The sequence below is a fragment of the Salvelinus alpinus genome, chromosome 1 (assembly GCF_045679555.1).
Source record: "Salvelinus alpinus chromosome 1, SLU_Salpinus.1, whole genome shotgun sequence".
Classification (NCBI taxonomy): domain Eukaryota; kingdom Metazoa; phylum Chordata; class Actinopteri; order Salmoniformes; family Salmonidae; genus Salvelinus; species Salvelinus alpinus.
The window spans coordinates 25,885,597-25,909,490 of NC_092086.1; the positions used below are offsets into that span (position 1 = coordinate 25,885,597).

The 23,894-nt window shown below is 46.2% G+C and overlaps 1 protein-coding gene across 2 annotated transcripts in view; it reads left to right on the top strand.

Annotated features, from left to right (window-relative positions):
- The window catches only part of prkar1b (protein kinase, cAMP-dependent, regulatory, type I, beta), a 312,635-nt gene that overhangs the window by 140,248 nt on the left and 148,493 nt on the right, over nt 1-23,894 (top strand). For both annotated transcript variants that reach the window (XM_071394868.1, XM_071394869.1), the window contains 2 exons: nt 1,837-2,007; nt 14,271-14,362. In XM_071394868.1, the coding sequence (XP_071250969.1) occupies nt 1,837-2,007; nt 14,271-14,362 (263 nt within the window). The remainder of the gene's footprint in view (nt 1-1,836; nt 2,008-14,270; nt 14,363-23,894) is intronic.

A 23,894-nucleotide genomic window follows, 5' to 3' on the forward strand; every position in this document is an offset into this window, starting at 1 on the left:
CCTGTGTGTGCGTGCGTGCGTGCGTGCGTGCGTGCGTGCGTGCGTGCGTGCGTGCGATTTCTCTGCTCCTGGAGAGCAGCAGACTGCCCCTTCATGCCCCAGCAATCTATCTGGTGGTACAGTGAAGAGAGTGAGGACAACCAACTAGAGAGGACAACCAGAGGACAACCAACTAGTAAACAGATGTGTCCTGGTGATACAGTGAAGACAAGAGAGGACAACCGACTAGTAAACAGATGTGTCCTGGTGATACAGTGAAGACAAGAGAGGACAACCGACTAGTAAACAGATGTGTCCTGGTGATACAGTGAAGACAAGAGAGGACAACCGACTAGTAAACAGATGTGTCCTGGTGATACAGTGGAGACAAGAGAGGACAACCGACTAGTAAACAGATGTGTCCTGGTGATACAGTGAAGACAAGAGAGGACAACCGACTAGTAAACAGATGTGTCCTGGTGATACAGTGAAGACAAGAGAGGACAACCGACTAGTAAACAGATGTGTCCTGGTGATACAGTGAAGACAAGAGAGGACAACCGACTAGTAAACAGATGTGTCCTGGTGATACAGTGAAGACAAGAGGGGACAACCGACTAGTAAACAGTTGTGTCCTGGTGATACAGTGAAGACAAGAGAGGACAACCGACTAGTAAACAGATGTGTCCTGGTGATATAGTGAAGACAAGAGGGGACAACCAACTTGTAAACAGATGTGTCCTGGTGATACAGTGGAGACAAGAGAGGACAACCAACTTGTAAACAGATACACAAACCTATATTGAAATAGATTAGTCATGAACACTGTGAATAAAAACGGACTATTAAAAAGGTGTAAACAATGTGTTGTGTGGTTCGTAGGTGCTGTTGGAACACACGCCTCGTGAAGTGTGTTCACTCATAACCACAGCCAAGTGTAAATAAAAACACACTTAATTACAATGACGCAGATTATAATTACTAACCCGGGCACACACACACACACACACAAAACAGTGTGTACACATTCATAGTCACAGGCTTAAAACCAACACAAACATATTTTGACACACACACATTACTTTTCTACCTCAGCCCCACACACCCTCCACCAGACAGACAGACAGACAGACAGACAGACAGACAGACAGACAGACAGACAGACAGACAGACAGACAGACAGACAGACAGACAGACAGTTTCATCTTTAGCGTGCCTAATTGAGCTTTGGTGCATTGTTAATTCAGCAGCTTGAGACAACAGTAAAACAACAGCTGGAGGTTACCAACCTGCTCCCTCTTCTCTTAGATGTCTTCTTGTCTTTTTCTGCCTCCGTTAGCGTTTCCAAAGGGGCTCCCTGTGTGTGTAGTGCTGTCAGTTATCTGTCCTTTCCCCTGCACATACAAGATGAATCCTGTCATACTCTCCTCCTATGTTAGAGCACAGCTCGCTAACAGCTATTAGTCTCATGTTTCACTTCCATCTTTGAGGAAATGTGGAAACTTCTTTGCAGACGTGGTTTTCTATTCTGTTACCTGGTTTGTTATTGTCAGACTGGAAGTTGTGGGAACAGTGAGGTCCAACTAAAATATGATCATAGTTTCTCTCTAATGTTAGACTGGGTTGTCTACACTATTGCATCCTAACTAGCTTTTCCTGGTGGCTTACTTGTATTGTTGACATGCAAAAACAATGGGATTGGACTAATGAACAAAATACTAAAAGTTTTTAAATGTAACGTTTTGAGTAAACTTTCACTTTCACTGGACTGAAACTTTTATTCTTAATCTCTCTCTCCCTCTCTCTCCCTCTCTCTCCCTCTCTCCCTCTCTCTCTCCCTCTCTCTCCCCCCTACAGGAAGAGTCCCAGCAGATCCTGGCCCGCCAGAAGTCCAACTCTCAGTCGGACAGCCATGATGACGAGGTGTCTCCCCCTCTGCCCAACCCAGTGGTCAAGGCCCGCCGTCGCCGGGGAGGGGTCAGTGCTGAAGTCTACACTGAAGAGGACGCCGTCAGCTACGTCCGCAAGGTCAGAGATAAACACTTAAACCAACTCACACAGTCAGGAACATTCAGTAACCATAGTAACACGTTGGCTGGGAATTGCCAGGAACATCCCCATACGATATTCTCACGATACTTAGGTGCCGATACGATATGTATTGCGATTCTCACGATTCTATATGTATAGCGATTCGATACGGGCATTTTTCTATTGCGATTTAATGTTCGATTTAATATTCCTCAGTATTTGAGGAATTCCATATATGAGTTATTCCATTCTAGACAGAGAGGCAGAGAGAGGCAGAGAGAGGCAGAGAGAGGCAGAGAGAGGCAGAGAGAGGCAGAGAGAGGCAGAGAGAGGCAGAGAGAGGCAGAGAGAGAGACATGAGAGACATGAGAGAGACATGAGAGAGAGACATGAGAGAGACAGAGAGAGGCAGAGAGAGACAGAGAGAGGCAGAGAGAGGCAGAGAGAGGCAGAGAGAGGCAGAGAGAGGCAGAGAGAGGCAGAGAGAGGCAGAGAGAGGCAGAGAGAGGCAGAGAGAGGCAGAGAGAGGCAGAGAGAGACAGAGAGAGGCAGAGAGAGACAGAGAGAGACAGAGAGAGACAGAGAGAGACAGAGAGAGGCAGAGAGAGGCAGAGAGAGGCAGAGAGAGGCAGAGAGAGGCAGAGAGAGGCAGAGAGACAGAGAGGCATGAGAAAATGAGTTTTGATCAGTCATGGAAATAAAAGTGCTGAAAACATGTTCACTATTTCAAAAGCAGATGAAGAACAAGCTATAGGAAGAAAAATACCTGAGTTTTGGTTCAGGTACAGCCGACTAGCGCTAGCAAATGCTACCTAGCAAAACATTTTTTATATATATACTTTTTTTGTGATCAAAGTATCGATATAATATCATCCCCCCCAAAATATTGCGATATGTCTGACCAAAGATAGACCACAGAGACTGAACACACAGACAGACCATATGTCTGACCAAAGATAGACCACAGAAACTGAACACACAGACAGACCATATGCTGACCAAAGATAGACCACAGAAACTGAACACACAGACAGACCATATGTCTGACCAAAGATAGACCACAGAGACTGAACACACAGACAGACCATATGTCTGACCAAAGATAGACCACAGAGACTGAAACACAGACAGACCATATGTCTGACCAAAGATAGACCACAGAGACTGAACACAGACAGACCATATGTCTGACCAAAGATAGACCACAGAAACTGAACACACAGACAGACCATATGTCTGACCAAAGATAGACCACAGAGGCTGAACACACAGACAGACCATATGCTGACCAAAGATAGACCACAGAAACTGAACACACAGACAGACCATATGTCTGACCAAAGATAGACCACAGAAACTGAACACAGACAGACCATATGTCTGACCAAAGATAGACCACAGAGACTGAACACACAGACAGACCATATGTCTGACCAAAGATAGACCACAGAGACTGAACACAGACAGACCATATGTCTGACCAAAGATAGACCACAGAGACTGAACACACAGACAGACCATATGCTGACCATTGATTGTCCACAATCTGACGAGGAGAGTTTGACTAGATATTCAAACTATCGACACACAGGAGTAAGGGGCCTGAAAGGATGAAAAACATGTTGTATCCAGCAGAAGTGAAATTAAGGTTGGTATGGTGATTAGGCTAATGCTAATTGGTATTGTTGTAACACATACTCCTTTGGGACTGCAGTTGAAAATATTTGCCATTGTCAAAAAACCTACACACATTTAGGGAAGTAAAGAACCCTTCTCAAAAAAACTAATTAAGTTGACTTAACAGAACTCTCTTAACTCACACAATCTCAACCAAATCCAACCAGATGGTAGTGGATGGCTCGTGCACTCAGGGCTCTAAAATGTGAACGTTTTGGTTGCATATGCTCCTAAATATTTTGCTGTGCGACCTGGTATTTTAATTTGGGAGCACCACTGCGCCTAGAAACAAATGACCCAGATAATAATTGTTGTAATTATGAGGCTTCGCTCTACTGTTGTAGCATAGCTAGCTAACAACCTGGTAAGTTTGCCAGTAGGCGTTATCCAAACATGTTGGGACACAGATCTAAAGGTGAAGGGAGAACTTCTTCAGGAGATCAATGATCAGAGTGATGAATGAATGACAGATCTCTGGCATGTCATCAAACAATGCTCTTTAAGAGACATTATACAATTTTCAATACAATTACATTTACATTTGAGTCATTTAGCAGTTATGTCATCTCAAAAGGAAAATTGTGCTTTTACACAATGCAGAAAATTACTTTGTAATTTTAATGACAGATATTTGTATAAAATGTTCAGCTTTTTATATTAAACACATATATTTACAGGGTTGCATATGAGTTTCTAGAGCAAAACAGAAGTAGCTAAAATACATACAGGCCCAATAGTGACTATATTGATCAAATAATATATTCTGGTGTTGGTGCCTGAATGTTATGTTGTCCTCCAAACTTTTAGAAGTTAGGAGCACCAGTGCTACCAATTCATTTTTTAAATGTAAAGCCCTACTTGCACTGCCTTCCCCCTGCCCCTATCCTTACCCTGCCCCTATCCTTACCCTGCCCCTATCCTTACCCTGCCCCTATCCTTACCCTGCCCCATCGGCCTGACCCCCCGTCAGCTCGCTGTAATTGGCAGGCCACTGCAGTGTGGCTTATGTGTGTGTCTCCACCCTCCTGCCCCTGCCAGTCTTAGCAGCAGGTATCTGACAGTCTTAGCAACAGGTATCTGCCAGTCTTAACAGCAGGTATCTGTCAGTCTTAGCAGCAGGTATATGTCAGTCTTAGCAGCAGGTATCTATCAGTATTAGCAGCAATAGCAGCAGGTATCTGCCAGTCTTAGCAGCGGGTATCTGTCAGTCTTAGCAGCGGGTATCTGTCAGTCTTAGCAGCAGGTATCTGCCAGTCTTAGCAGCAGGTATATGTCAGTCTTAACAGCAGGTATCTGTCAGTCTTAGCAGCAGGTATATGTCAGTCTTAGCAGCAGGTATCTGTCAGTCTTAGCAGCAGGTATCTGTCAGTATTAGCAGCAGGTATCTGTCAGTATTAGCAGCAATAGCAGCAGGTATCTGCCAGTCTTAGCAGCAGGTATATGTCAGTCTTAGCAGCAGGTATCTGCCAGTCTTAGCAGCAGGTATCTATCAGTCTTAGCAGCAGGTATCTATCAGTCTTAGCAGCAGGTATCTGCCAGTCTTAGCAGCAGGTATATGTCAGTCTTAGCAGCAGGTATATGTCAGTCTTAGCAGCAGGTATCTGTCAGTCTTAGCAGCAGGTATCTGTCAGTCTTAGCAGCAGGTATCTGCCAGTCTTAGCAGCAGGTATCTGTCAGTCTTAGCAGCAGGTATCTGTCAGTCTTCGCAGCAGGTATCTGTCAGTCTTAGCAGCAGGTATCTGTCAGTCTTAGCAGCAGGTATCTGTCAGTCTTAGCAGCAGGTATCTGTCAGTCTTAGCAGCAGGTATCTGTCAGTCTTAGCAGCAGGTATCTGTCAGTCTTAGCAGCAGGTATCTGCCAGTCTTAGCAGCAGGTATATGTCAGTCTTAACAGCAGGTATCTGTCAGTCTTAGCAGCAGGTATCTATCAGTCTTAGCAGCAGGTATCTGTCAGTCTTAGCAGCAGGTATCTGCCAGTCTTAGCAGCAGGTATATGTCAGTCTTAACAGCAGGTATCTGTCAGTCTTAGCAGCAGGTATATGTCAGTCTTAGCAGCAGGTATCTGTCAGTATTAGCAGCAGGTATCTGTCAGTATTAGCAGCAATAGCAGCAGGTATCTGCCAGTCTTAGCAGCAGGTATCTGCCAGTCTTAGCAGCAGGTATATGTCAGTCTTAGCAGCAGGTATCTGTCAGTCTTAGCAGCGGGTATCTGTCAGTCTTAGCAGTGGGTATCTATCAGTCTTAGCAGCGGGTATCTATCAGTCTTAGCAGCAGGTATCTGCCAGTCTTAGCAGCAGGTATATGTCAGTCTTAGCAGCAGGTATCTGTCAGTCTTAGCAGCAGGTATCTGTCAGTCTTAGCAGCAGGTATATGTCAGTCTTAGCAGCAGGTATCGGTCAGTCTTAGCAGCAGGTATCTGTCAGTCTTAGCAGCAGGTATCTGTCAGTCTTAGCAGCAGGTATCGGTCAGTCTTAGCAGCAGGTATCTGCCAGTCTTAGCAGCAGGTATCTGTCAGTCTTAACATTTACATTTACATTTAAGTCATTTAGCAGACGCTCTTATCCAGAGCGACTTACAAATTGGTGCATTCACCTTATGATATCCAGTGGAACAACCACTTTACAATAGTTTACAGCAGGTATCTGTCAGTCTTAGCAGCAGGTATATGTCAGTCTTAGCAGCAGGTATATGTCAGTCTTAGCAGCAATAGCAGCAGGTATCTGCCAGTCTTAGCAGCAGGTATCTGCCAGTCTTAGCAGCAGGTATCTATCAGTCTTAGCAGCAGGTATCTGCCAGTCTTAGCAGCAGGTATCTGTCAGTCTTAGCAGCGGGTATCTGCCAGTCTTAGCAGCGGGTATCTGCCAGTCTTAGCAGCAGGTATCTGCCAGTCTTAGCAGCAGGTTTCTGCCAGTCTTAGCAGTGGGTTTCTGCCAGTCTTAGCAGTGGGTATCTATCAGTCTTAGCAGCAGGTATCTATCAGTCTTAGCAGCAGGTATCTGCCAGTCTTAGCAGCAGGTATCTGCCAGTCTTAGCAGCAGGTATATGTCAGTCTTAGCAGCAGGTATCTGTCAGTCTTAGCAGCAGGTATCTGTCAGTCTTAGCAGCAGGTATCTGTCAGTCTTAGCAGCAGGTATCTGTCAGTCTTAGCAGCAGGTATCTGCCAGTCTTAGCAGCAGGTATCTGTCAGTCTTAACAACAGGTATCTGTCAGTCTTAACAGCAGGTATCTGTCAGTCTTAGCAGCAGGTATATGTCAGTCTTAGCAGCAGGTATCTGTCAGTATTAGCAGCAATAGCAGCAGGTATCTGCCAGTCTTATCAGCAGGTATCTGTCAGTCTTAGCAGCAGGTATCTGTCAGTCTTAGCAGCAGGTATCTATCAGTCTTAGCAGCAGGTATCTGCCAGTTTTAGCAGCAGGTATATGTCAGTCTTAACAGCAGGTATCTGTCAGTCTTAGCAGCAGGTATATGTCAGTCTTAGCAGCAGGTATCTGTCAGTATTAGCAGCAATAGCAGCAGGTATCTGCCAGTCTTAGCAGCAGGTATCTGCCAGTCTTAGCAGCAGGTATCTATCAGTCTTAGCAGCAGGTATCTGCCAGTCTTAGCAGCAGGTATATGTCAGTCTTAGCAGCAGGTATCTGTCAGTCTTAGCAGCAGGTATCTGTCAGTCTTAGCAGCAGGTATCTGTCAGTCTTAGCAGCAGGTATCTGTCAGTCTTAGCAGCAGGTATCTATCAGTCTTAGCAGCAGGTATCTGTCAGTCTTAGCAGCAGGTTTCTGCCAGTCTTAGCAGTGGGTTTCTGCCAGTCTTAGCAGTGGGTATCTATCAGTCTTAGCAGCAGGTATCTGTCAGTCTTAGCAGCAGGTATCTGTCAGTCTTAGCAGCAGGTATCTGTCAGTCTTAGCAGCAGGTATCTGTCAGTCTTAGCAGCAGGTATCTGTCAGTCTTAACAGCAGGTATCTGTCAGTCTTAACAGCAGGTATCTGTCAGTCTTAGCAGCAGGTATATGTCAGTCTTAGCAGCAGGTATCTGTCAGTATTAGCAGCAATAGCAGCAGGTATCTGCCAGTCTTATCAGCAGGTATCTGTCAGTCTTAGCAGCAGGTATATGTCAGTCTTAGCAGCAGGTATCTGTCAGTCTTAGCAGCAGGTATCTGTCAGTCTTAGCAGCAGGTATCTGTCAGTCTTAGCAGCAGGTATCTGCCAGTCTTAGCAGCAGGTATCTGTCAGTCTTAGCAGCAGGTATATGTCAGTCTTAGCAGCAGGTATCTGTCAGTATTAGCAGCAATAGCAGCAGGTATCTGCCAGTCTTATCAGCAGGTATCTGTCAGTCTTAGCAGCAGGTATCTGCCAGTCTTAGCAGCAGGTATCTGTCAGTCTTAGCAGCAGGTATCTGCCAGTCTTAGCAGCAGGTATATGTCAGTCTTAGCAGCAGGTATCTGTCAGTCTTAGCAGCAGGTATCTGTCAGTCTTAGCAGCAGGTATCTGTCAGTCTTAGCAGCAGGTATCTGTCAGTCTTAGCAGCAGGTATCTGCCAGTCTTAGCAGCAGGTATCTGTCAGTCTTAACAGCAGGTATCTGTCAGTCTTAGCAGCAGGTATATGTCAGTCTTAGCAGCTGGTATCTGTCAGTATTAGCAGCAATAGCAGCAGGTATCTGCCAGTCTTATCAGCAGGTATCTGTCAGTCTTAGCAGCAGGTATCTGCCAGTCTTAGCAGCAGGTATCTGCCAGTCTTAGCAGCAGGTATCTATCAGTCTTAGCAGCAGGTATCTGCCAGTCTTAGCAGCAGGTATCTGTCAGTCTTAGCAGCGGGTATCTGTCAGTCTTAGCAGCGGGTATCTGTCAGTCTTAGCAGCGGGTATCTATCAGTCTTAGCAGCAGGTATCTGCCAGTCTTAGCAGCAGGTATCTGCCAGTCTTAGCAGCAGGTATCTGTCAGTCTTAGCAGCAGGTATCTGTCAGTCTTAGCAGCAGGTATATATCAGTCTTAGCAGCAGGTATCTGTCAGTCTGAGCAGCAGGTATCTGTCAGTCTTAGCAGCAGGTATCTGTCAGTCTTAGCAGCAGGTATCTATCAGTCTTAGCAGCAGGTATCTGTCAGTCTTAGCAGCAGGTATCTATCAGTCTTAGCAGCAGGTATCTGTCAGTCTTAGCAGCAGGTATCTGTCAGTCTTAGCAGCAGGTATCTGTCAGTCTTAGCAGCAGGTATCTGCCAGTCTTAGCAGCAGGTATCTGCCAGTCTTAGCAGCAGGTATCTATCAGTCTTAGCAGCAGGTATCTGTCAGTCTTAGCAGCAGGTATCTGTCAGTCTTAGCAGCAGGTATCTGCCAGTCTTAGCAGCAGGTATCTATCAGTCTTAGCAGCAGGTATCTGTCAGTCTTAGCAGCAGGTATCTGTCAGTCTTAGCAGCAGGTATCTGTCAGTCTTAGCAGCAGGTATCTATCAGTCTTAGCAGCAGGTATCTGCCAGTCTTAGCAGCAGGTATCTGTCAGTCTTAGCAGCAGGTATCTGTCAGTCTTAGCAGCAGGTATCTGTCAGTCTTAGCAGCAGGTATCTGCCAGGCTCCGATCATGGATGATAAACCAATAAACTAGCAAATGTTTAGGTCAGTGATTCACGCTATTTCAGGGATACACACACACACACACACACACACGCACACACACACACACACACACACACACACACACACACACACACACACACACACACACAATCAGGGAGATAGACACGCACACACACAAATCTGTCATTTCGAGGTTGTCCTTAAAATTCCCATCAGACGATAACAAACATGCCTTTGTTTAGCTTGAGCTACAAGCATGACGGACAAGTGTCACACATAATTCAGAGTTATGGAAGCAGATTTGAATGAAATGAGGGGTTTAACAAATTGATTGAAGGCTGGGTTCTTCAGTAAACAGCTGTTGCCTTTCCCAGCGGTAATGACATGTAGCTAGCAGACCTGGGTTACAAAACTATGTAAAATAATTTCAAATACTATATCTATGCTTGTTTGAGCTTGCCTGTTGCCATAAATCCAATAGAAAAGTCTAAAAATTACAAACCCCACCCACCTGACACAGGCTAAGCAAACGCTCGAAGCATTTGAAAGATATCAAATAGTATTTAAACCCAGGTCTAGTATCGAGACAGTCCTGGATGACATGGTGCCAGACTGATAACAACACAGGCTCTACATACGGCAATGGACTGAAATAACCCTCAGTCAGAAGATAAAGTGGTTTAATATCTTAGTTGATGTTTCATTCACATTTCCCAGACGAACAACTAAGCATATTAAATGAATCCCTCTCTTATGGCTCAGTGTGGTGTGTGTGTGTGTGTGTGTGTGTGTGTGTGTGTGTGTGTGTGTGTGTGTTTGTCTGTCTGTCTGTCTGTCTTTATGTGTGTGTGTTTGTGTCTGGGCTTGGCACTGTGGGAACTTGGTTTTGGCTGAGTGGCGTCAGGAGGAGCTCTGTGTAATCTGGGTCTCAGCTCCCAGCTCTCTGCCATCCCCTTCCTCTCCCACTCCCTTCAACAGACTAGATACCGTTTCTACCCTTCCTCTCCCACTCCCTTCAACAGACTAGATACCGTTTCTACCCTTCCTCTCCCACTCCCTTCAACAGACTAGATACCGTTTCTACCCTTCCTCTCCCACTCCCTTCAACAGACTAGATACCGTTTCTACCCTTCCTCTCCCACTCCCTTCAACAGACTAGATACCGTTTCTACCCTTCCTCTCCCACTCCCTTCAACAGACTAGATACCGTTTCTACCCTTCCTCTCCCACTCCCTTCAACAGACTAGATACCGTTTCTACCCTTCCTCTCCCACTCCCTTCAACAGACTAGATACCGTTTCTACCCTTCCTCTCCCACTCCCTTCAACAGACTAGATACCGTTTCTACCCTTCCTCTCCCCCTCCCTTCAACAGACTAGATACCGTTTCTACCCTTCCTCTCCCCCTCCCTTCAACAGACTAGATACCGTTTCTACCCTTCCTCTCCCCCTCCCTTCAACAGACTAGATACCGTTTCTACCCTTCCTCTCCCACTCCCTTCAACAGACTAGATACCGTTTCTACCCTTCCTCTCCCACTCCCTTCAACAGACTAGATACCGTTTCTACCCTTCCTCTCCCACTCCCTTCAACCGACTAGATACCGTTTCTACCCTTCCTCTCTCACTCTCTTCAACAGACTAGATACCGTTTCTACCCTTCCTCTCCCCCTCCCTTCAACAGACTAGATACCGTTTCTACCCTTCCTCTCCCACGCTCTTCAACAGACTAGATACCGTTTCTACCCTTCCTCTCCCACTCCCTTCAACAGACTAGATACCGTTTCTACCCTTCCTCTCCCACTCCCTTCAACAGACTAGATACTGTTTCTACCCTTCCTCTCCCACTCCCTTCAACAGACTAGATACCGTTTCTACCCTTCCTCTCCCACTCCCTTCAACAGACTAGATACCGTTTCTACCCTTCCTCTCCCACTCCCTTCAACAGACTAGATACCGTTTCTACCCTTCCTCTCCCATTTGTAGACTAACAGGCTAGACTGCAGACACTCTCTGTCTATCTACTTTCAGCCTTAAAGAGGTTCGACCCTTTCGATGTTCCCATCCGCTGCCATTCGTAAAGAGGCTAGACAGTAGACAGTAAACCCTCTCTGTGTCTATACCCTCCCAGCTTTAAAGTGGCTAGTAGGCCCTGTCTGTAAGCACTATCCCCCCCAACTCTCACTACTCCCAGCCCTAAAGACTCTAGTACCCTCTCTCTACCCCTCGATCCATGAAGACTCTAGTAACCCTCTCTCCACCCCTCGATCCATAAAGACTAGTAACCCCTCTCTCTACACCTCTATCCATAAAGACTCTAGTACCCCCTCTCTACCCCTCTATCCATAAAGACTCTAGTACCCCCTCTCTCCACCCCTCGATCCATGAAGACTCTAGTAACCCCCTCTCTACACCTCTATCCATGAAGACTCTAGTACCCCCTCTCTCTACCCCTCTATCCATAAAGAGTCTAGTAACCCTCTCTCTACCCCTCTATCCATAAAGACTCTAGTACCCCCTCTCTCTACACCTCTATCCATAAAGACTCTAGTAACCCTCTCTCTACACCTCTATCCATAAAGACTCTAGTAACCCCTCTCTCTACACCTCTATCCATAAAGACTCTAGTAACCCTCTCTCTACACCTCTATCCATAAAGCCTCTAGTACCCCCTCTCTCTACACCTCTATCCATAAAGCCTCTAGTACCCCCTCTCTCTACACCTCTATCCATAAAGACTCTAGTACCCCCTCTCTCTACACCTCTATCCATAAAGACTCTAGTACCCCCTCTCTCTACACCTCTATCCATAAAGACTCTAGTACCCCATCTCTCTACACCTCTATCCATAAAGACTCTAGTACCCCCTCTCTCTACACCTCTATCCATAAAGACTCTAGTAACCCTCTCTACACCTCTATCCATAAGACTCTAGTAACCCTCTCTCTACCCCTCTATCCATAAAGACTCTAGTAACCCCTCTCTCTACCCCTCGATCCATAAAGACTCTAGTAACCCCTCTCTCTACCCCTCGATCCATAAAGACTCTAGTAACCCTCTCTCTACACCTCTATCCATGAAGACTCTAGTAACCCTCTCTCTACACCTCTATCCATAAAGACTCTAGTAACCCTCTCTACCCCTCTATCCATCAAGACTCTAGTAACCCTCTCTCTACACCTCTATCCATAAAGACTCTAGTAACCCCTCTCTCTACACCTCTATCCATAAAGACTCTAGTACCCCCTCTCTCTACACCTCTATCCATAAAGACTCTAGTAACCCTCTCTCTATACCTCTATCCATAAAGACGCTAGTACCCCCTCTCTCTACACCTCTATCCATAAAGACTCTAGTACCCCCTCTCTCTACACCTCTATCCATAAAGTCTCTAGTACCCCCTCTCTCTACACCTCTATCCATAAAGACTCTAGTAACCCCCTCTCTCTACCCCTCGATCCATGAAGAGTATAGCATGTCTCTTTGGAGCAAAGGGTCTATTTCCAGCATTCCAGATGGTTGATAGAGACTACAGAGGGTTGATGTTGGTAGTGTACTGCAGTGGCCTCATGAATGTTTCAGCCAGTCTGCTGCTGTTGTAGCTGTGGTTCTCTTCATGTTGAGCCATCTGTTGCTTTAAGTTAATTACAGCCTACAGACTGCTGCTTCCCTCAGAGCACGGACGCTTTCTTTCTTACAGTACTATCTCCGTCTTTCTCCCACTGGCATCTCTTTGATTCTGTCTTGCTATAGTTCTCTCCCTCTCTCTTCCTCTTCCTCTCCCTTTCAATCTCTCTCCCTCTCCCTCTCGCTCCCTCTCTCTCTCTCTCTCTCTCTCTCTCTCTCTCTCTCTCTCTCTCTCTCTCTCTCTCTCTCTCTCTCTCTCTCTCTCTCTCTCTCTCTCTCTCTCTCTCTCTCTCTCTCTCTCTCTCTCTCTCTCTCTCCCTCTCTCTTCTCCCCACAGTAACACATCTGCAGAGCTCAGAGCTCTAAGTTTTTCTCCCTAGAATGTCTTTCCTTAAATACAGAGGCAGTAGTCTTTGTAGTGGGCTCTGAGGAAATGTGGCTGGCCCGCATCATTCCCTCAAACAGTCCTTTGGTTCAGACATGGACATGAAAATGCATGTTTTATGAATGAGCACAGGGCCTCGTGAACTCACAGGGATGGGCTGCACACGCATGCACACACACACACACACACACATAGGCACACAGCCGCACACACACACGTACACTGATCTGAGTCAAACAGATGGGTTGCGTTCAATTATGTACAGACAGGAGGGTTTATTTAAATGTACTGTAATGTGCTTATATCTGTGCATTGAGCTCTTTTGATTTATGTGCATGTGCCTGGATTCATGTGCATGTGCCTGGCTTCATGTGCATGTGCCTGGCTTCATGTGCATGTGCCTGGCTTCATGTGCATGTGCCTGGCTTCATGTGTATAGCTCTAGTGTTTTCTTTTCTTTTCAATAAATGCTTTTTGGGGAAGTTTAAAAAAAAACGTTTTAATCATGTAGACATGGCATGACAAATAGGAAAGACAATGGGTACAGTATTAAATGGAATTCAATCAATTGTATTGATGCCCATCAATTCCATTGTCTGTGATGGAGGTGCTGTAGTCTGGTTCCTGTTTGAGAGACCATGATGTTTGTTATGTTGTCCCTCAGGTGATTCCTAAGGACTACAAGACCATGATGTTTACTATGTTGTCCCTCAGGTGATTCCTAAGGACTACAAGACCATGATGTTTGTTATGTTGTCCCTCAGGTGATTCCTAAGGACTACAAGACCATGATGTTTACTATGTTGTCCCTCAGGTGATTCCTAAGGACTACAAGACCATGATGTTTACTATGTTGTCCCTCAGGTGATTCCTAAGGACTACAAGACCATGATGTTTGTTATGTTGTCCCTCAGGTGATTCCTAAGGACTACAAGACCATGATGTTTGTTATGTTGTCCCTCAGGTGATTCCTAAGGACTACAAGACCATGATGTTTGTTATGTTGTCCCTCAGGTGATTCCTAAGGACTACAAGACCATGACTGCTCTGGCCAAGGCCATCTCCAAGAACGTGCTGTTTGCTCACCTCGACGACAACGAAAGAAGGTAAGAACCACAAATCATAATCCAACTGACCCAAGATCAGTGTCTAGGGATGACTTCATCCTAGTTAAAAAAACATGAGTGACTGAGTGACTAAGTGAGAGAGCGACATTGTGTGTGTGAGCTAATCATAAAGATGCCTTTTGTTGTCGTTGAGCAGTTTTCCCGTGTGGCCACAGTGGGCCAGTGTTGTCTGCAGTGCTGCTGGGTTGAAACAGGTCAGAAGTTGTGAGACCAGCCAGGCGAGAAGAGGGGCAGGCAGACACTGGGCAGAGGGGCGAGGGGTACGGAGAGAGAGGGGGGCAGGCAGACACTGGGCAGAGGGGCGAGGGGTACGGAGAGAGAGGGGGGCAGGCAGACACTGGGCAGAGGGGCGAGGGGTACGGAGAGAGAGGGGGGCAGGCAGACACTGGGCAGAGGGGCGAGGGCTACGGAGAGAGAGGGGGGCAGGCAGACACTGGGCAGAGGGGCGAGGGCTACGGAGAGAGAGGGGGGCAGGCAGACACTGGGCAGAGGGGCGAGGGCTACGGAGAGAGAGGGGGGCAGGCAGACACTGGGCAGAGGGGCGAGGGCTACGGAGAGAGAGGGGGGCAGGCAGACACTGGGCAGAGGGGCGAGGGCTACGGAGAGAGAGGGGGGCATGCCGGAGGGAAAATTGACTGCAGGCCCTGTCCTGTGCGTGTGTGTACACTGTTGTTGTCGATCGCCATGGCAACCCCCCCCCCCCCAAAAAAGGCAGGCAGTGTGGATGTCAGACAGTAATCTAAAGTGTGTTGAAGTTTTGGTGGGGTGCGGGGTTGGAATTGGGTTACTCGGAACGACACGATTCGCCACGGCTATGAGAGAGGGTCTGAGGCTGTGGGGTTTGACAAACACAAAACAGCAGCAACAAATCAAATCAAACTTTATTTGTCACGTGCGCCGAATACAACAAGTGTAGACCTTACTGTGAAATGTTTACTTACAAGCCCTTAACCAACGATGCAGTTGAAGAAGAGTTAAGAAAACATTTACCAAATAAACTAAAGTAAAAAATTATAAAAAGTAACACAATAAAATAACAATAACGAGGCTATGTACAGGGGGTACCAGTACCAAGTCAATGTGGGGGGGGGTACAGGTTAGTCAAGGTAATTTGTACATGTAGGTAGGGGTAGAGTGACTATGCATAGATAATAAACAGCGAGTAGCAGCAGTGTAAAAACAAATGGAGGGGGGGTGTCAATGTGTAAATAGTCCAGTGGCCATTTGATGAGCTGTTCAGTAGTCTTTTGGCTTGGGGGTAGAAACTGTTAAGGAGCCTTTTGGTCCTAGACTTGGCGCTCCGGTACCGCTTGCCAGAGAGAGAGAGATTTATGAATCCCTCCATCCCTCCCCTTCACCCCATCTCTTCTCTCTTCCTCTCTCTTTCCTTCTCCACCTCTTTCTCTATCCCTCTATCCATCTTTCCCCTTCACCCATTTCTCCTTTCTTCCCCTTTCCATCCCACCCCACCCCTACCATTCACTCTCTTCCCTCTCTATCTCTCCACCCCTCCTCCCTCCATCCCTTCCTTCCTTCCTAATCTCCAGGCCAGTACTGTGGGAAACATCTCAGGTGACTCCCTCCATCCCTTCCTTCCTTCCTAATCTCCAGGCCAGTACTGTGGGACACATCTCAGGTGGCTCCCTCCATCCCTTCCTTCCTTCCTAATCTCCAGGCCAGTACTGTGGGACACATCTCAGGTGGCTCCCTCCATCCCTTCCTTCCTTCCTAATCTCCAGGCCAGTACTGTGGGAAACATCTCAGGTGACTCCCTCCCTTCCACTCTCCCTCCTTGCTCTGGACCTCAGCCTGAATACTGTTTCATTGCCGGGGAGAATCCATTAGCTCTGTATCCCAGGCTGCATCCACGGAACAGCAGGGAAAAGCTGGACAGCTTTTTCTATATGCCTCTCTCCCTTCATCCCTCCATTCTAGCCTCCCGACGGTCCCAGGGAAGAAACCCAAAACACACCTTTTTCCATTCTTTCGTCAGCTGGTAATTTACTGCGCTCCCCACTTCTTGGCACAGGGCTTCAGTCTGATTGCACGTCAGTGTTGTTGCAACCAGCCGACAGTTTGCCCAGTAGTGGCAGGCAGAGAAGAAACATGTGATATCATAGAATCACACAGGCAGAAGTACACTGTAGTAGAGACCTTGGTTCAAGTAGTACTTGTTTCCTTGAAAATAATCTGAGCGTTTGATTATGTCTTCCTGGAGTGACAGATGGGAGAAGTTTGCACTTTTGGGTCTACACCATTAGTTCAGTTGTGCCAGGCAAGCTCAGAAAAGCACAGCTAAAGTATTTGAAATAAAGCAAATAGTATTTGAACCCAGGCCTGGTGTAGTCACTTAAATCTAGTGCTTGGGTGGCTGATACGGAGGCTTAGGGTTACATTGGGGAAAAATGTGGCACCGGACCATAAACTGCCTTGTTTTAATGTATACAAGACCTGTTGGCATGACCAGACCATACATGATCACACAGCCCCAGAGTAGACCCTATATGATTCTCAATTTATATGACTGGCTGTCATGTTCGTGTATCGGCTACAGAGACGGGCCGTCAGACAGACAGACAGACAGACAGACAGACAGACAGGATGATGATTTGTTCTAAGATGAGTGATGGGGCATAGTGATGATGACAGGTTCAGATCAGCCGGACGTTGTGACTTGGTGTTAGTCTAGCTAGCCTAGTGCTGACAGGGCCGTGTTGGATCCAATTCCCTCTGAATGCAGCTGATGCAGTCAGTTGTGTGATTGTGCATTACGGTAGTATGTTGACATGCCGACAAACTTGCACGTAGTGTCGTCAATTTGTTCCTCTTGAAACATGTAAGAGACACTTGGTGTTTTAGCTGTAAACAGACAGACAGGCAGAACAGCATGGTGTCTGATTAGCTCATGTCTGAGTGATGGGGTGTAACGATGATGACAGGTCAAGATTATGTGTGATCAGCCGGACGGCGGAAGCTGTGACTTGGCGTTAGTTTAGCTCTGACAGGGCCGTGCTGGGTCCAACTCCCTCAGCTGATGCGCTCAGTCACACTGAAGTTCCATTACCATAGTTTTGTGGTTGTTTACGTGACAAACTGCCACAACCTGTTCCTCTTGAATCCAGTCATACCACTTATACGAAACACTGTTGTTCAAAACCAATAGGCCTATAGTACAATTTGTATACGTTTTTTAAATGAGCCAGAGATGTCTGGGGCTGACGTAGATGGGCAGATGGTCTGTGATGGTCTGTGATGGTCTGTGCTGGCGTGCCCTCTCTGGAGTGTCTTGCAGATGGTCTGTCCATGTCTGGTGTTGCTGAGCTGAGAGGCTGTTGTCAATGACAGATGGGCCCTGATTGGCTAGAGTTGTTGGTTCCAAGGCTGTTGCTATGGCAAGGCTGTTCCAACATCTCAGACATCCTGGACCCACTCCAATTTACATAACGCCCCAACAGATCCACAGATGACACAATCTCAACTGCACTCCACACTGCCCTCACCCACATAGACAAATTGAATACCTATGTGAGAATGCTGTTCATTGACTACAGCTCCGCATTCAACACCATAGTGCCATCCAAACTCATCACTAAGCTCAGGACCCTGGGACTAAACACTTCCCTCTGCAACTGGATCCTGGACTTCCTGACGGGCCGCCCCCAGCTGGTGAGGGTAGGCAACAGCACATCCACCATCAACACAGGGGCCCTCAGGGGTGGTGCTTAGTCCACTGCTGTACTGTACGACTGCGTGGGTGAACACCATAACCAAGTTTGCTGACGACGTGAAGGTGGTAGGACGGATCACTGACGAGGAAGAGGTCCGAGGGAGACCTGGCAGTGTGCTGATAGGACAACAACCTCTCCCTCTGTCACGCTTTACAAAAATCGGACCCAGAAGCAGACCAGGACAAGGTGAGTATGAAGATGGTGAGAATTTATTTAAATGATGAGAACGTGGAGGTAGATAGTTCCGGGTGGCGGAGCGGACAGCGGAGGTGGGTTGATGGGAGTGGATGAGCAGATCCAAAGGATAGGAAAAAACACTAGCGACGAGCAGACAGGGATGGTTGATGGGTTCCGGGAGAATGGTGGTCATGGCTAACGATCCGGCAGGGAATGGAAGTCAGGTCAGAGCTTTTGAAGGGTAGAGATGATGATCAGGACAGGTGTGCAGATTACTGACGGGAAACAGGTGCGGGTGAAATCAATCTCCCAATGAGCTAATTCGCCCGGCAACCAGACAGGGTGCGTTCCAGGACACCTGAAACACACTCCAGGACAGACAACACAGGCAAACCCAGACTCAGGAAGCGGGATTCGTGACACCCTCAACATCAGCAAGACAAAGGAGCTGATCGTGGACTACAGGAAACATGGGTGTTAACACGCCCCCATCCACATCGACGGGGCTGTAGTGGAGTGGGTTGGGAGCTTCAAATTCCTCGGTGTCCACATCACTAAGGAATTAACAAGTCCACACACACCCAACGTAGTTGTGAAGAGGGCACGGCAGAGCCTTTTCCCCCTCAGGAGGCTGAAAAGATTCAGCATGGGTCTTCAGATCCTCAAAAAGTTGTACAGCTGCACCATTGAGAGCATCTTGACTGGCTGCATCACCGCTTGGTACGGCAGCTGCAAGGCACTACAGAGGATAGTGGGTACGGCCCAGTACATCACTGGGGCTGAGCTCCCTGCCACCCAGGACCTCTATACCAGGCGGTGTCAGAGGAAGGCCCTAAGAATGTTAAAAGACTCCAGCCACCCAAGTCATAGACTCTTCCCTCTGCTTCCGCACGGCAAGCGTTACCAGTGCACCAAGTGTGGAACCCACAAGACAGTGAACAGCTTCTACCCCCAAACCATAAGACTGCTTAACAAGACTGCTGAATAGCTAATCAAATGGCTACCCAGACTACCTGCATTGCCCCTTTTTTGCACTAACTCTCTTACACTGACTCTATGCACACACACACTGGACTCTACCCACATGCTCACACATACTTACACTGACACCCCAACACACACACTGGACTCTACCCACATGCTCACACATACTATACGCCCACACACACAAAACATGTTAGTTCATGCATACTGATGCCACACACACACACACACACACACACACACACACACACACACACACACACACACACACACACACACACACACACACACTGGACTCTACCCACATGCTCACACACACACACACACACCACACACACACACCCACACACACACACACACACACACACACACACACACACACACACACACACACACACACACACACACACACACATTCACATTCACCACATGCTGCTACTGCCTATTATCTATCCTGCACATTGACTCGGTACTGGTACTCCCTGTATATAGCCATGTTATTACCTCATACCCCTACACATTGACTCAGTACTGGTACTCCCTGTATATAGCCATGTTATTACCTCATAGCCCTGCACATTGACTCAGTACTGGTACTCCCTGTATATAGCCATGTTATTACCTCATAGCCCTGCACATTGACTCAGTACCGGTACTCCCTGTATATATCCATGTTATTACCTCGTACCCCTGCACATTGACTCAGTACCGGTACTCCCTGTATATAGCCATGTTATTACCTGGTACTCCCTGTATATAGCCATGTTATTACCTTGTACCCCTGCACATTGACTCAGTACCGGTACTCCCTGTATATAGCCATGTTATTACCTGGTACTCCCTGTATATAGTCATGTTATTACCTGGTACTCCCTGTATATAGCCATGTTATTACCTGGTACTCCCTGTATATAGCCATGTTATTACCTGGTACTCCCTATATATAGTCATGTTATTACATGGTACTCCCTGTATATAGCCATGTTATTACCTGGTACTCCCTGTATATAGCCATGTTATTACCTGGTACTCCCTGTATATAGCCATGTAATTACCTTGTACCCCTGCACATTGACTCAGTACCGGTACTCCCTGTATATAGCCATGTAATTACCTGGTACTCCCTGTATATAGCCATGTTATTACCTGGTACTCCCTGTATATAGCCATGTTATTACCTGGTACTCCCTGTATATAGCCATGTTATTACCTGGTACTCCCTGTATATAGCCATGTTATTACCTGGTACTCCCTGTATATAGCCATGTTATTACCTGGTACTCCCTGTATATAGCCATGTTATTACCTGGTACTCCCTGTATATAGCCATGTTATTACCTGGTACTCCCTGTATATAGCCATGTTATTACCTGGTACTCCCTGTATATAGCCATGTTATTACCTGGTACTCCCTGTATATAGCCATGTTATTACCTGGTACTCCCTGTATATAGCCATGTTATTACCTGGTACTCCCTGTATATAGCCATGTTATTACCTGGTACTCCCTGTATATAGCCATGTTATTACCTGGTACTCCCTGTATATAGCCATGTTATTACCTGGTACTCCCTGTATATAGCCATGTTATTACCTGGTACTCCCTGTATATAGCCATGTTATTACCTGGTACTCCCTGTATATAGCCATGTTATTACCTGGTACTCCCTGTATATAGCCATGTTATTACCTGGTACTCCCTGTATATAGCCATGTTATTACCTGGTACTCCCTGTATATAGCCATGTTATTACCTGGTACTCCCTGTATATAGCCATGTTATTACATGGTACTCCCTGTATATAGCCATGTTATTACCTGGTACTCCCTGTATATAGCCATGTTATTACCTGGTACTCCCTGTATATAGCCATGTTATTACCTGGTACTCCCTGTATATAGCCATGTTATTACCTGGTACTCCCTGTATATAGCCATGTTATTACCTGGTACTCCCTGTATATAGCCATGTTATTACCTGGTACTCCCTGTATATAGCCATGTTATTACCTGGTACTCCCTGTATATAGCCATGTTATTACCTGGTACTCCCTGTATATAGCCATGTTATTACCTGGTACTCCCTGTATATAGCCATGTTATTACCTGGTACTCCCTGTATATAGCCATGTTATTACCTGGTACTCCCTGTATATAGCCATGTTATTACCTGGTACCCCCTGTATATAGCCATGTTATTACATGGTACTCCCTGTATATAGCCATGTTATTACCTGGTACTCCCTGTATATAGCCATGTTATTACCTGGTACTCCCTGTATATAGCCATGTTATTACCTGGTACCCCCTGTATATAGCCATGTTATTACATGGTACTCCCTGTATATAGCCATGTTATTACCTGGTACTCCCTGTATATAGCCATGTTATTACCTGGTACTCCCTGTATATAGCATGTTATTACCTGGTACCCCCTGTATATAGCCATGTTATTACCTGGTACTCCCTGTATATAGCCATGTTATTACCTGGTACCCCCTGTATATAGCCATGTTATTACCTGGTACTCCCTGTATATAGCCATGTTATTACCTGGTACCCTCTGTATATAGCCATGTTATTACCTGGTACTCCCTGTATATAGCCATGTTATTACCTGGTACTCCCTGTATATAGCCATGTTATTACCTGGTACTCCCTGTATATAGCCATGTTATTACCTGGTACTCCCTGTATATAGCCATGTTATTACCTGGTACTCCCTGTATATAGCCATGTTATTACCTGGTACTCCCTGTATATAGCCATGTTATTACCTGGTACTCCCTGTATATAGCCATGTTATTACCTGGTACTCCCTGTATATAGCCATGTTATTACCTGGTACTCCCTGTATATAGCCATGTTATTACATGGTACTCCCTGTATATAGCCATGTTATTACCTGGTACTCCCTGTATATAGCCATGTTATTACCTGGTACTCCCTGTATATAGCCATGTTATTACATGGTACTCCCTGTATATAGCCATGTTATTACCTGGTACTCCCTGTATATAGCCATGTTATTTTTACTCCTTATTGTTATTTGTTTTTCATGTGTATTTATTCCTTGTTTCACTATTTCAATTCCGTTGAGTTTTTCTTGTTATCTTTCTCTCTGCGTTGTTGGAAAAGGACCCATAAGTCAGCATTTCACTGTTAGTCTATCACCTGTTGTTTACCAAGCATGTGACAAGTAAAATTGTATTTGATTTTGTTGCTGAAAGGTTTCTGCGCTCGATGTTTCATACAGATACACTGGCCTGACTGGCTAGAGTTGGTGGCCTTTGAAGCTGCTATGGGCTGATGTCTCAGGCATACAAGGCTGCTATTGGCTGATCTCTCAGGCATGCAAGGCTACTAGCCACAAGCTGGTTTTTCTTGGCTGTTGGCTGTTATTGGCAGGCCTTGTCGAACATTACTCTGTCATTGGCTGGTGTTTCTGATTTGGACTGAGCCTGGTGTGTTCTATGAGTCAGTTTCTTCCCTGGCAGCTGTAGCCGTGTGAAGAACAAGACGAAGGAAAATCCCATATCATTAGTCACTCAGCAGTTATGTGAGCTGAACGGCCAGCGATCTGTTTCTCCTATTATCACCTTATTGTGTTATCATCCACTCTTCCAAAACAGGGTTCCTAAAGGGTTCTTCAGCTGTCCCCATAGGAGAACCCTTTTTGGTTCCAAGTAGAACTCTTTTGTGTTCCATGTAGAACCCTCTGTGCAAAGGGAACCAAAGAGGGTTCTTCAAAGGGTTATCTTATGGGGACAGCAGAAGAACCTAAGAGTGAACCTTTCCAAGAGTGTAAAATAATTTTAATAATTTTAATAATCAACCACCAACCATTATCATCCCTTTTAATCATCAACCACCAGCCATTACCATCCCTTTTAATCATCAACCACCAGCCATTATCATCCCTTTTAATCATCAACCACCAGCCATTATCATCCCTTTTAATCGTCAACCACCAACCATTATCGTCCCTTTTAATCGTCAACCACCAACCATTATCGTCCCTTTTAATCATCAACCACCAACCATTATCGTCCCTTTGAATCATCAACCACCAACCATTATCATCCCTTTTAATCGTCAACCACCAACCATTATCGTCCCTTTTAATCGTCAACCACCAACCATTATCGTCCCTTTTAATCATCAACCACCAACCATTATCGTCCCTTTGAATCATCAACCACCAACCATTATCATCCCTTTGAATCATCAACCACCAACCATTATCATCCCTTTGAATCATCAACCACCAGCCATTATCATCCCTTTGAATCATCAACCACCAACCATTATCATCCTTTTTAATCATCAACCACCAACCATTATCATCCCTTTTAATCATCAACCACCAGTCAATATCATCCCTTTTAATCATCAACCACCAGCCATTATCATCCCTTTTAATCATCAACCACCAGCCATTATCATCCCTTTTAATCATCAACCACCAACCATTATCATCCTTTTGAATCATCAACCACCACCCATTATCGTCCCTTTTAATCATCCACCACCAACCATTATCATCCCTTTTAATCATCAACCACCAACCAGGGGAGGACACAATGACTGGTACTTTGTGTTCCGACTGCTGTGAGGTGAGG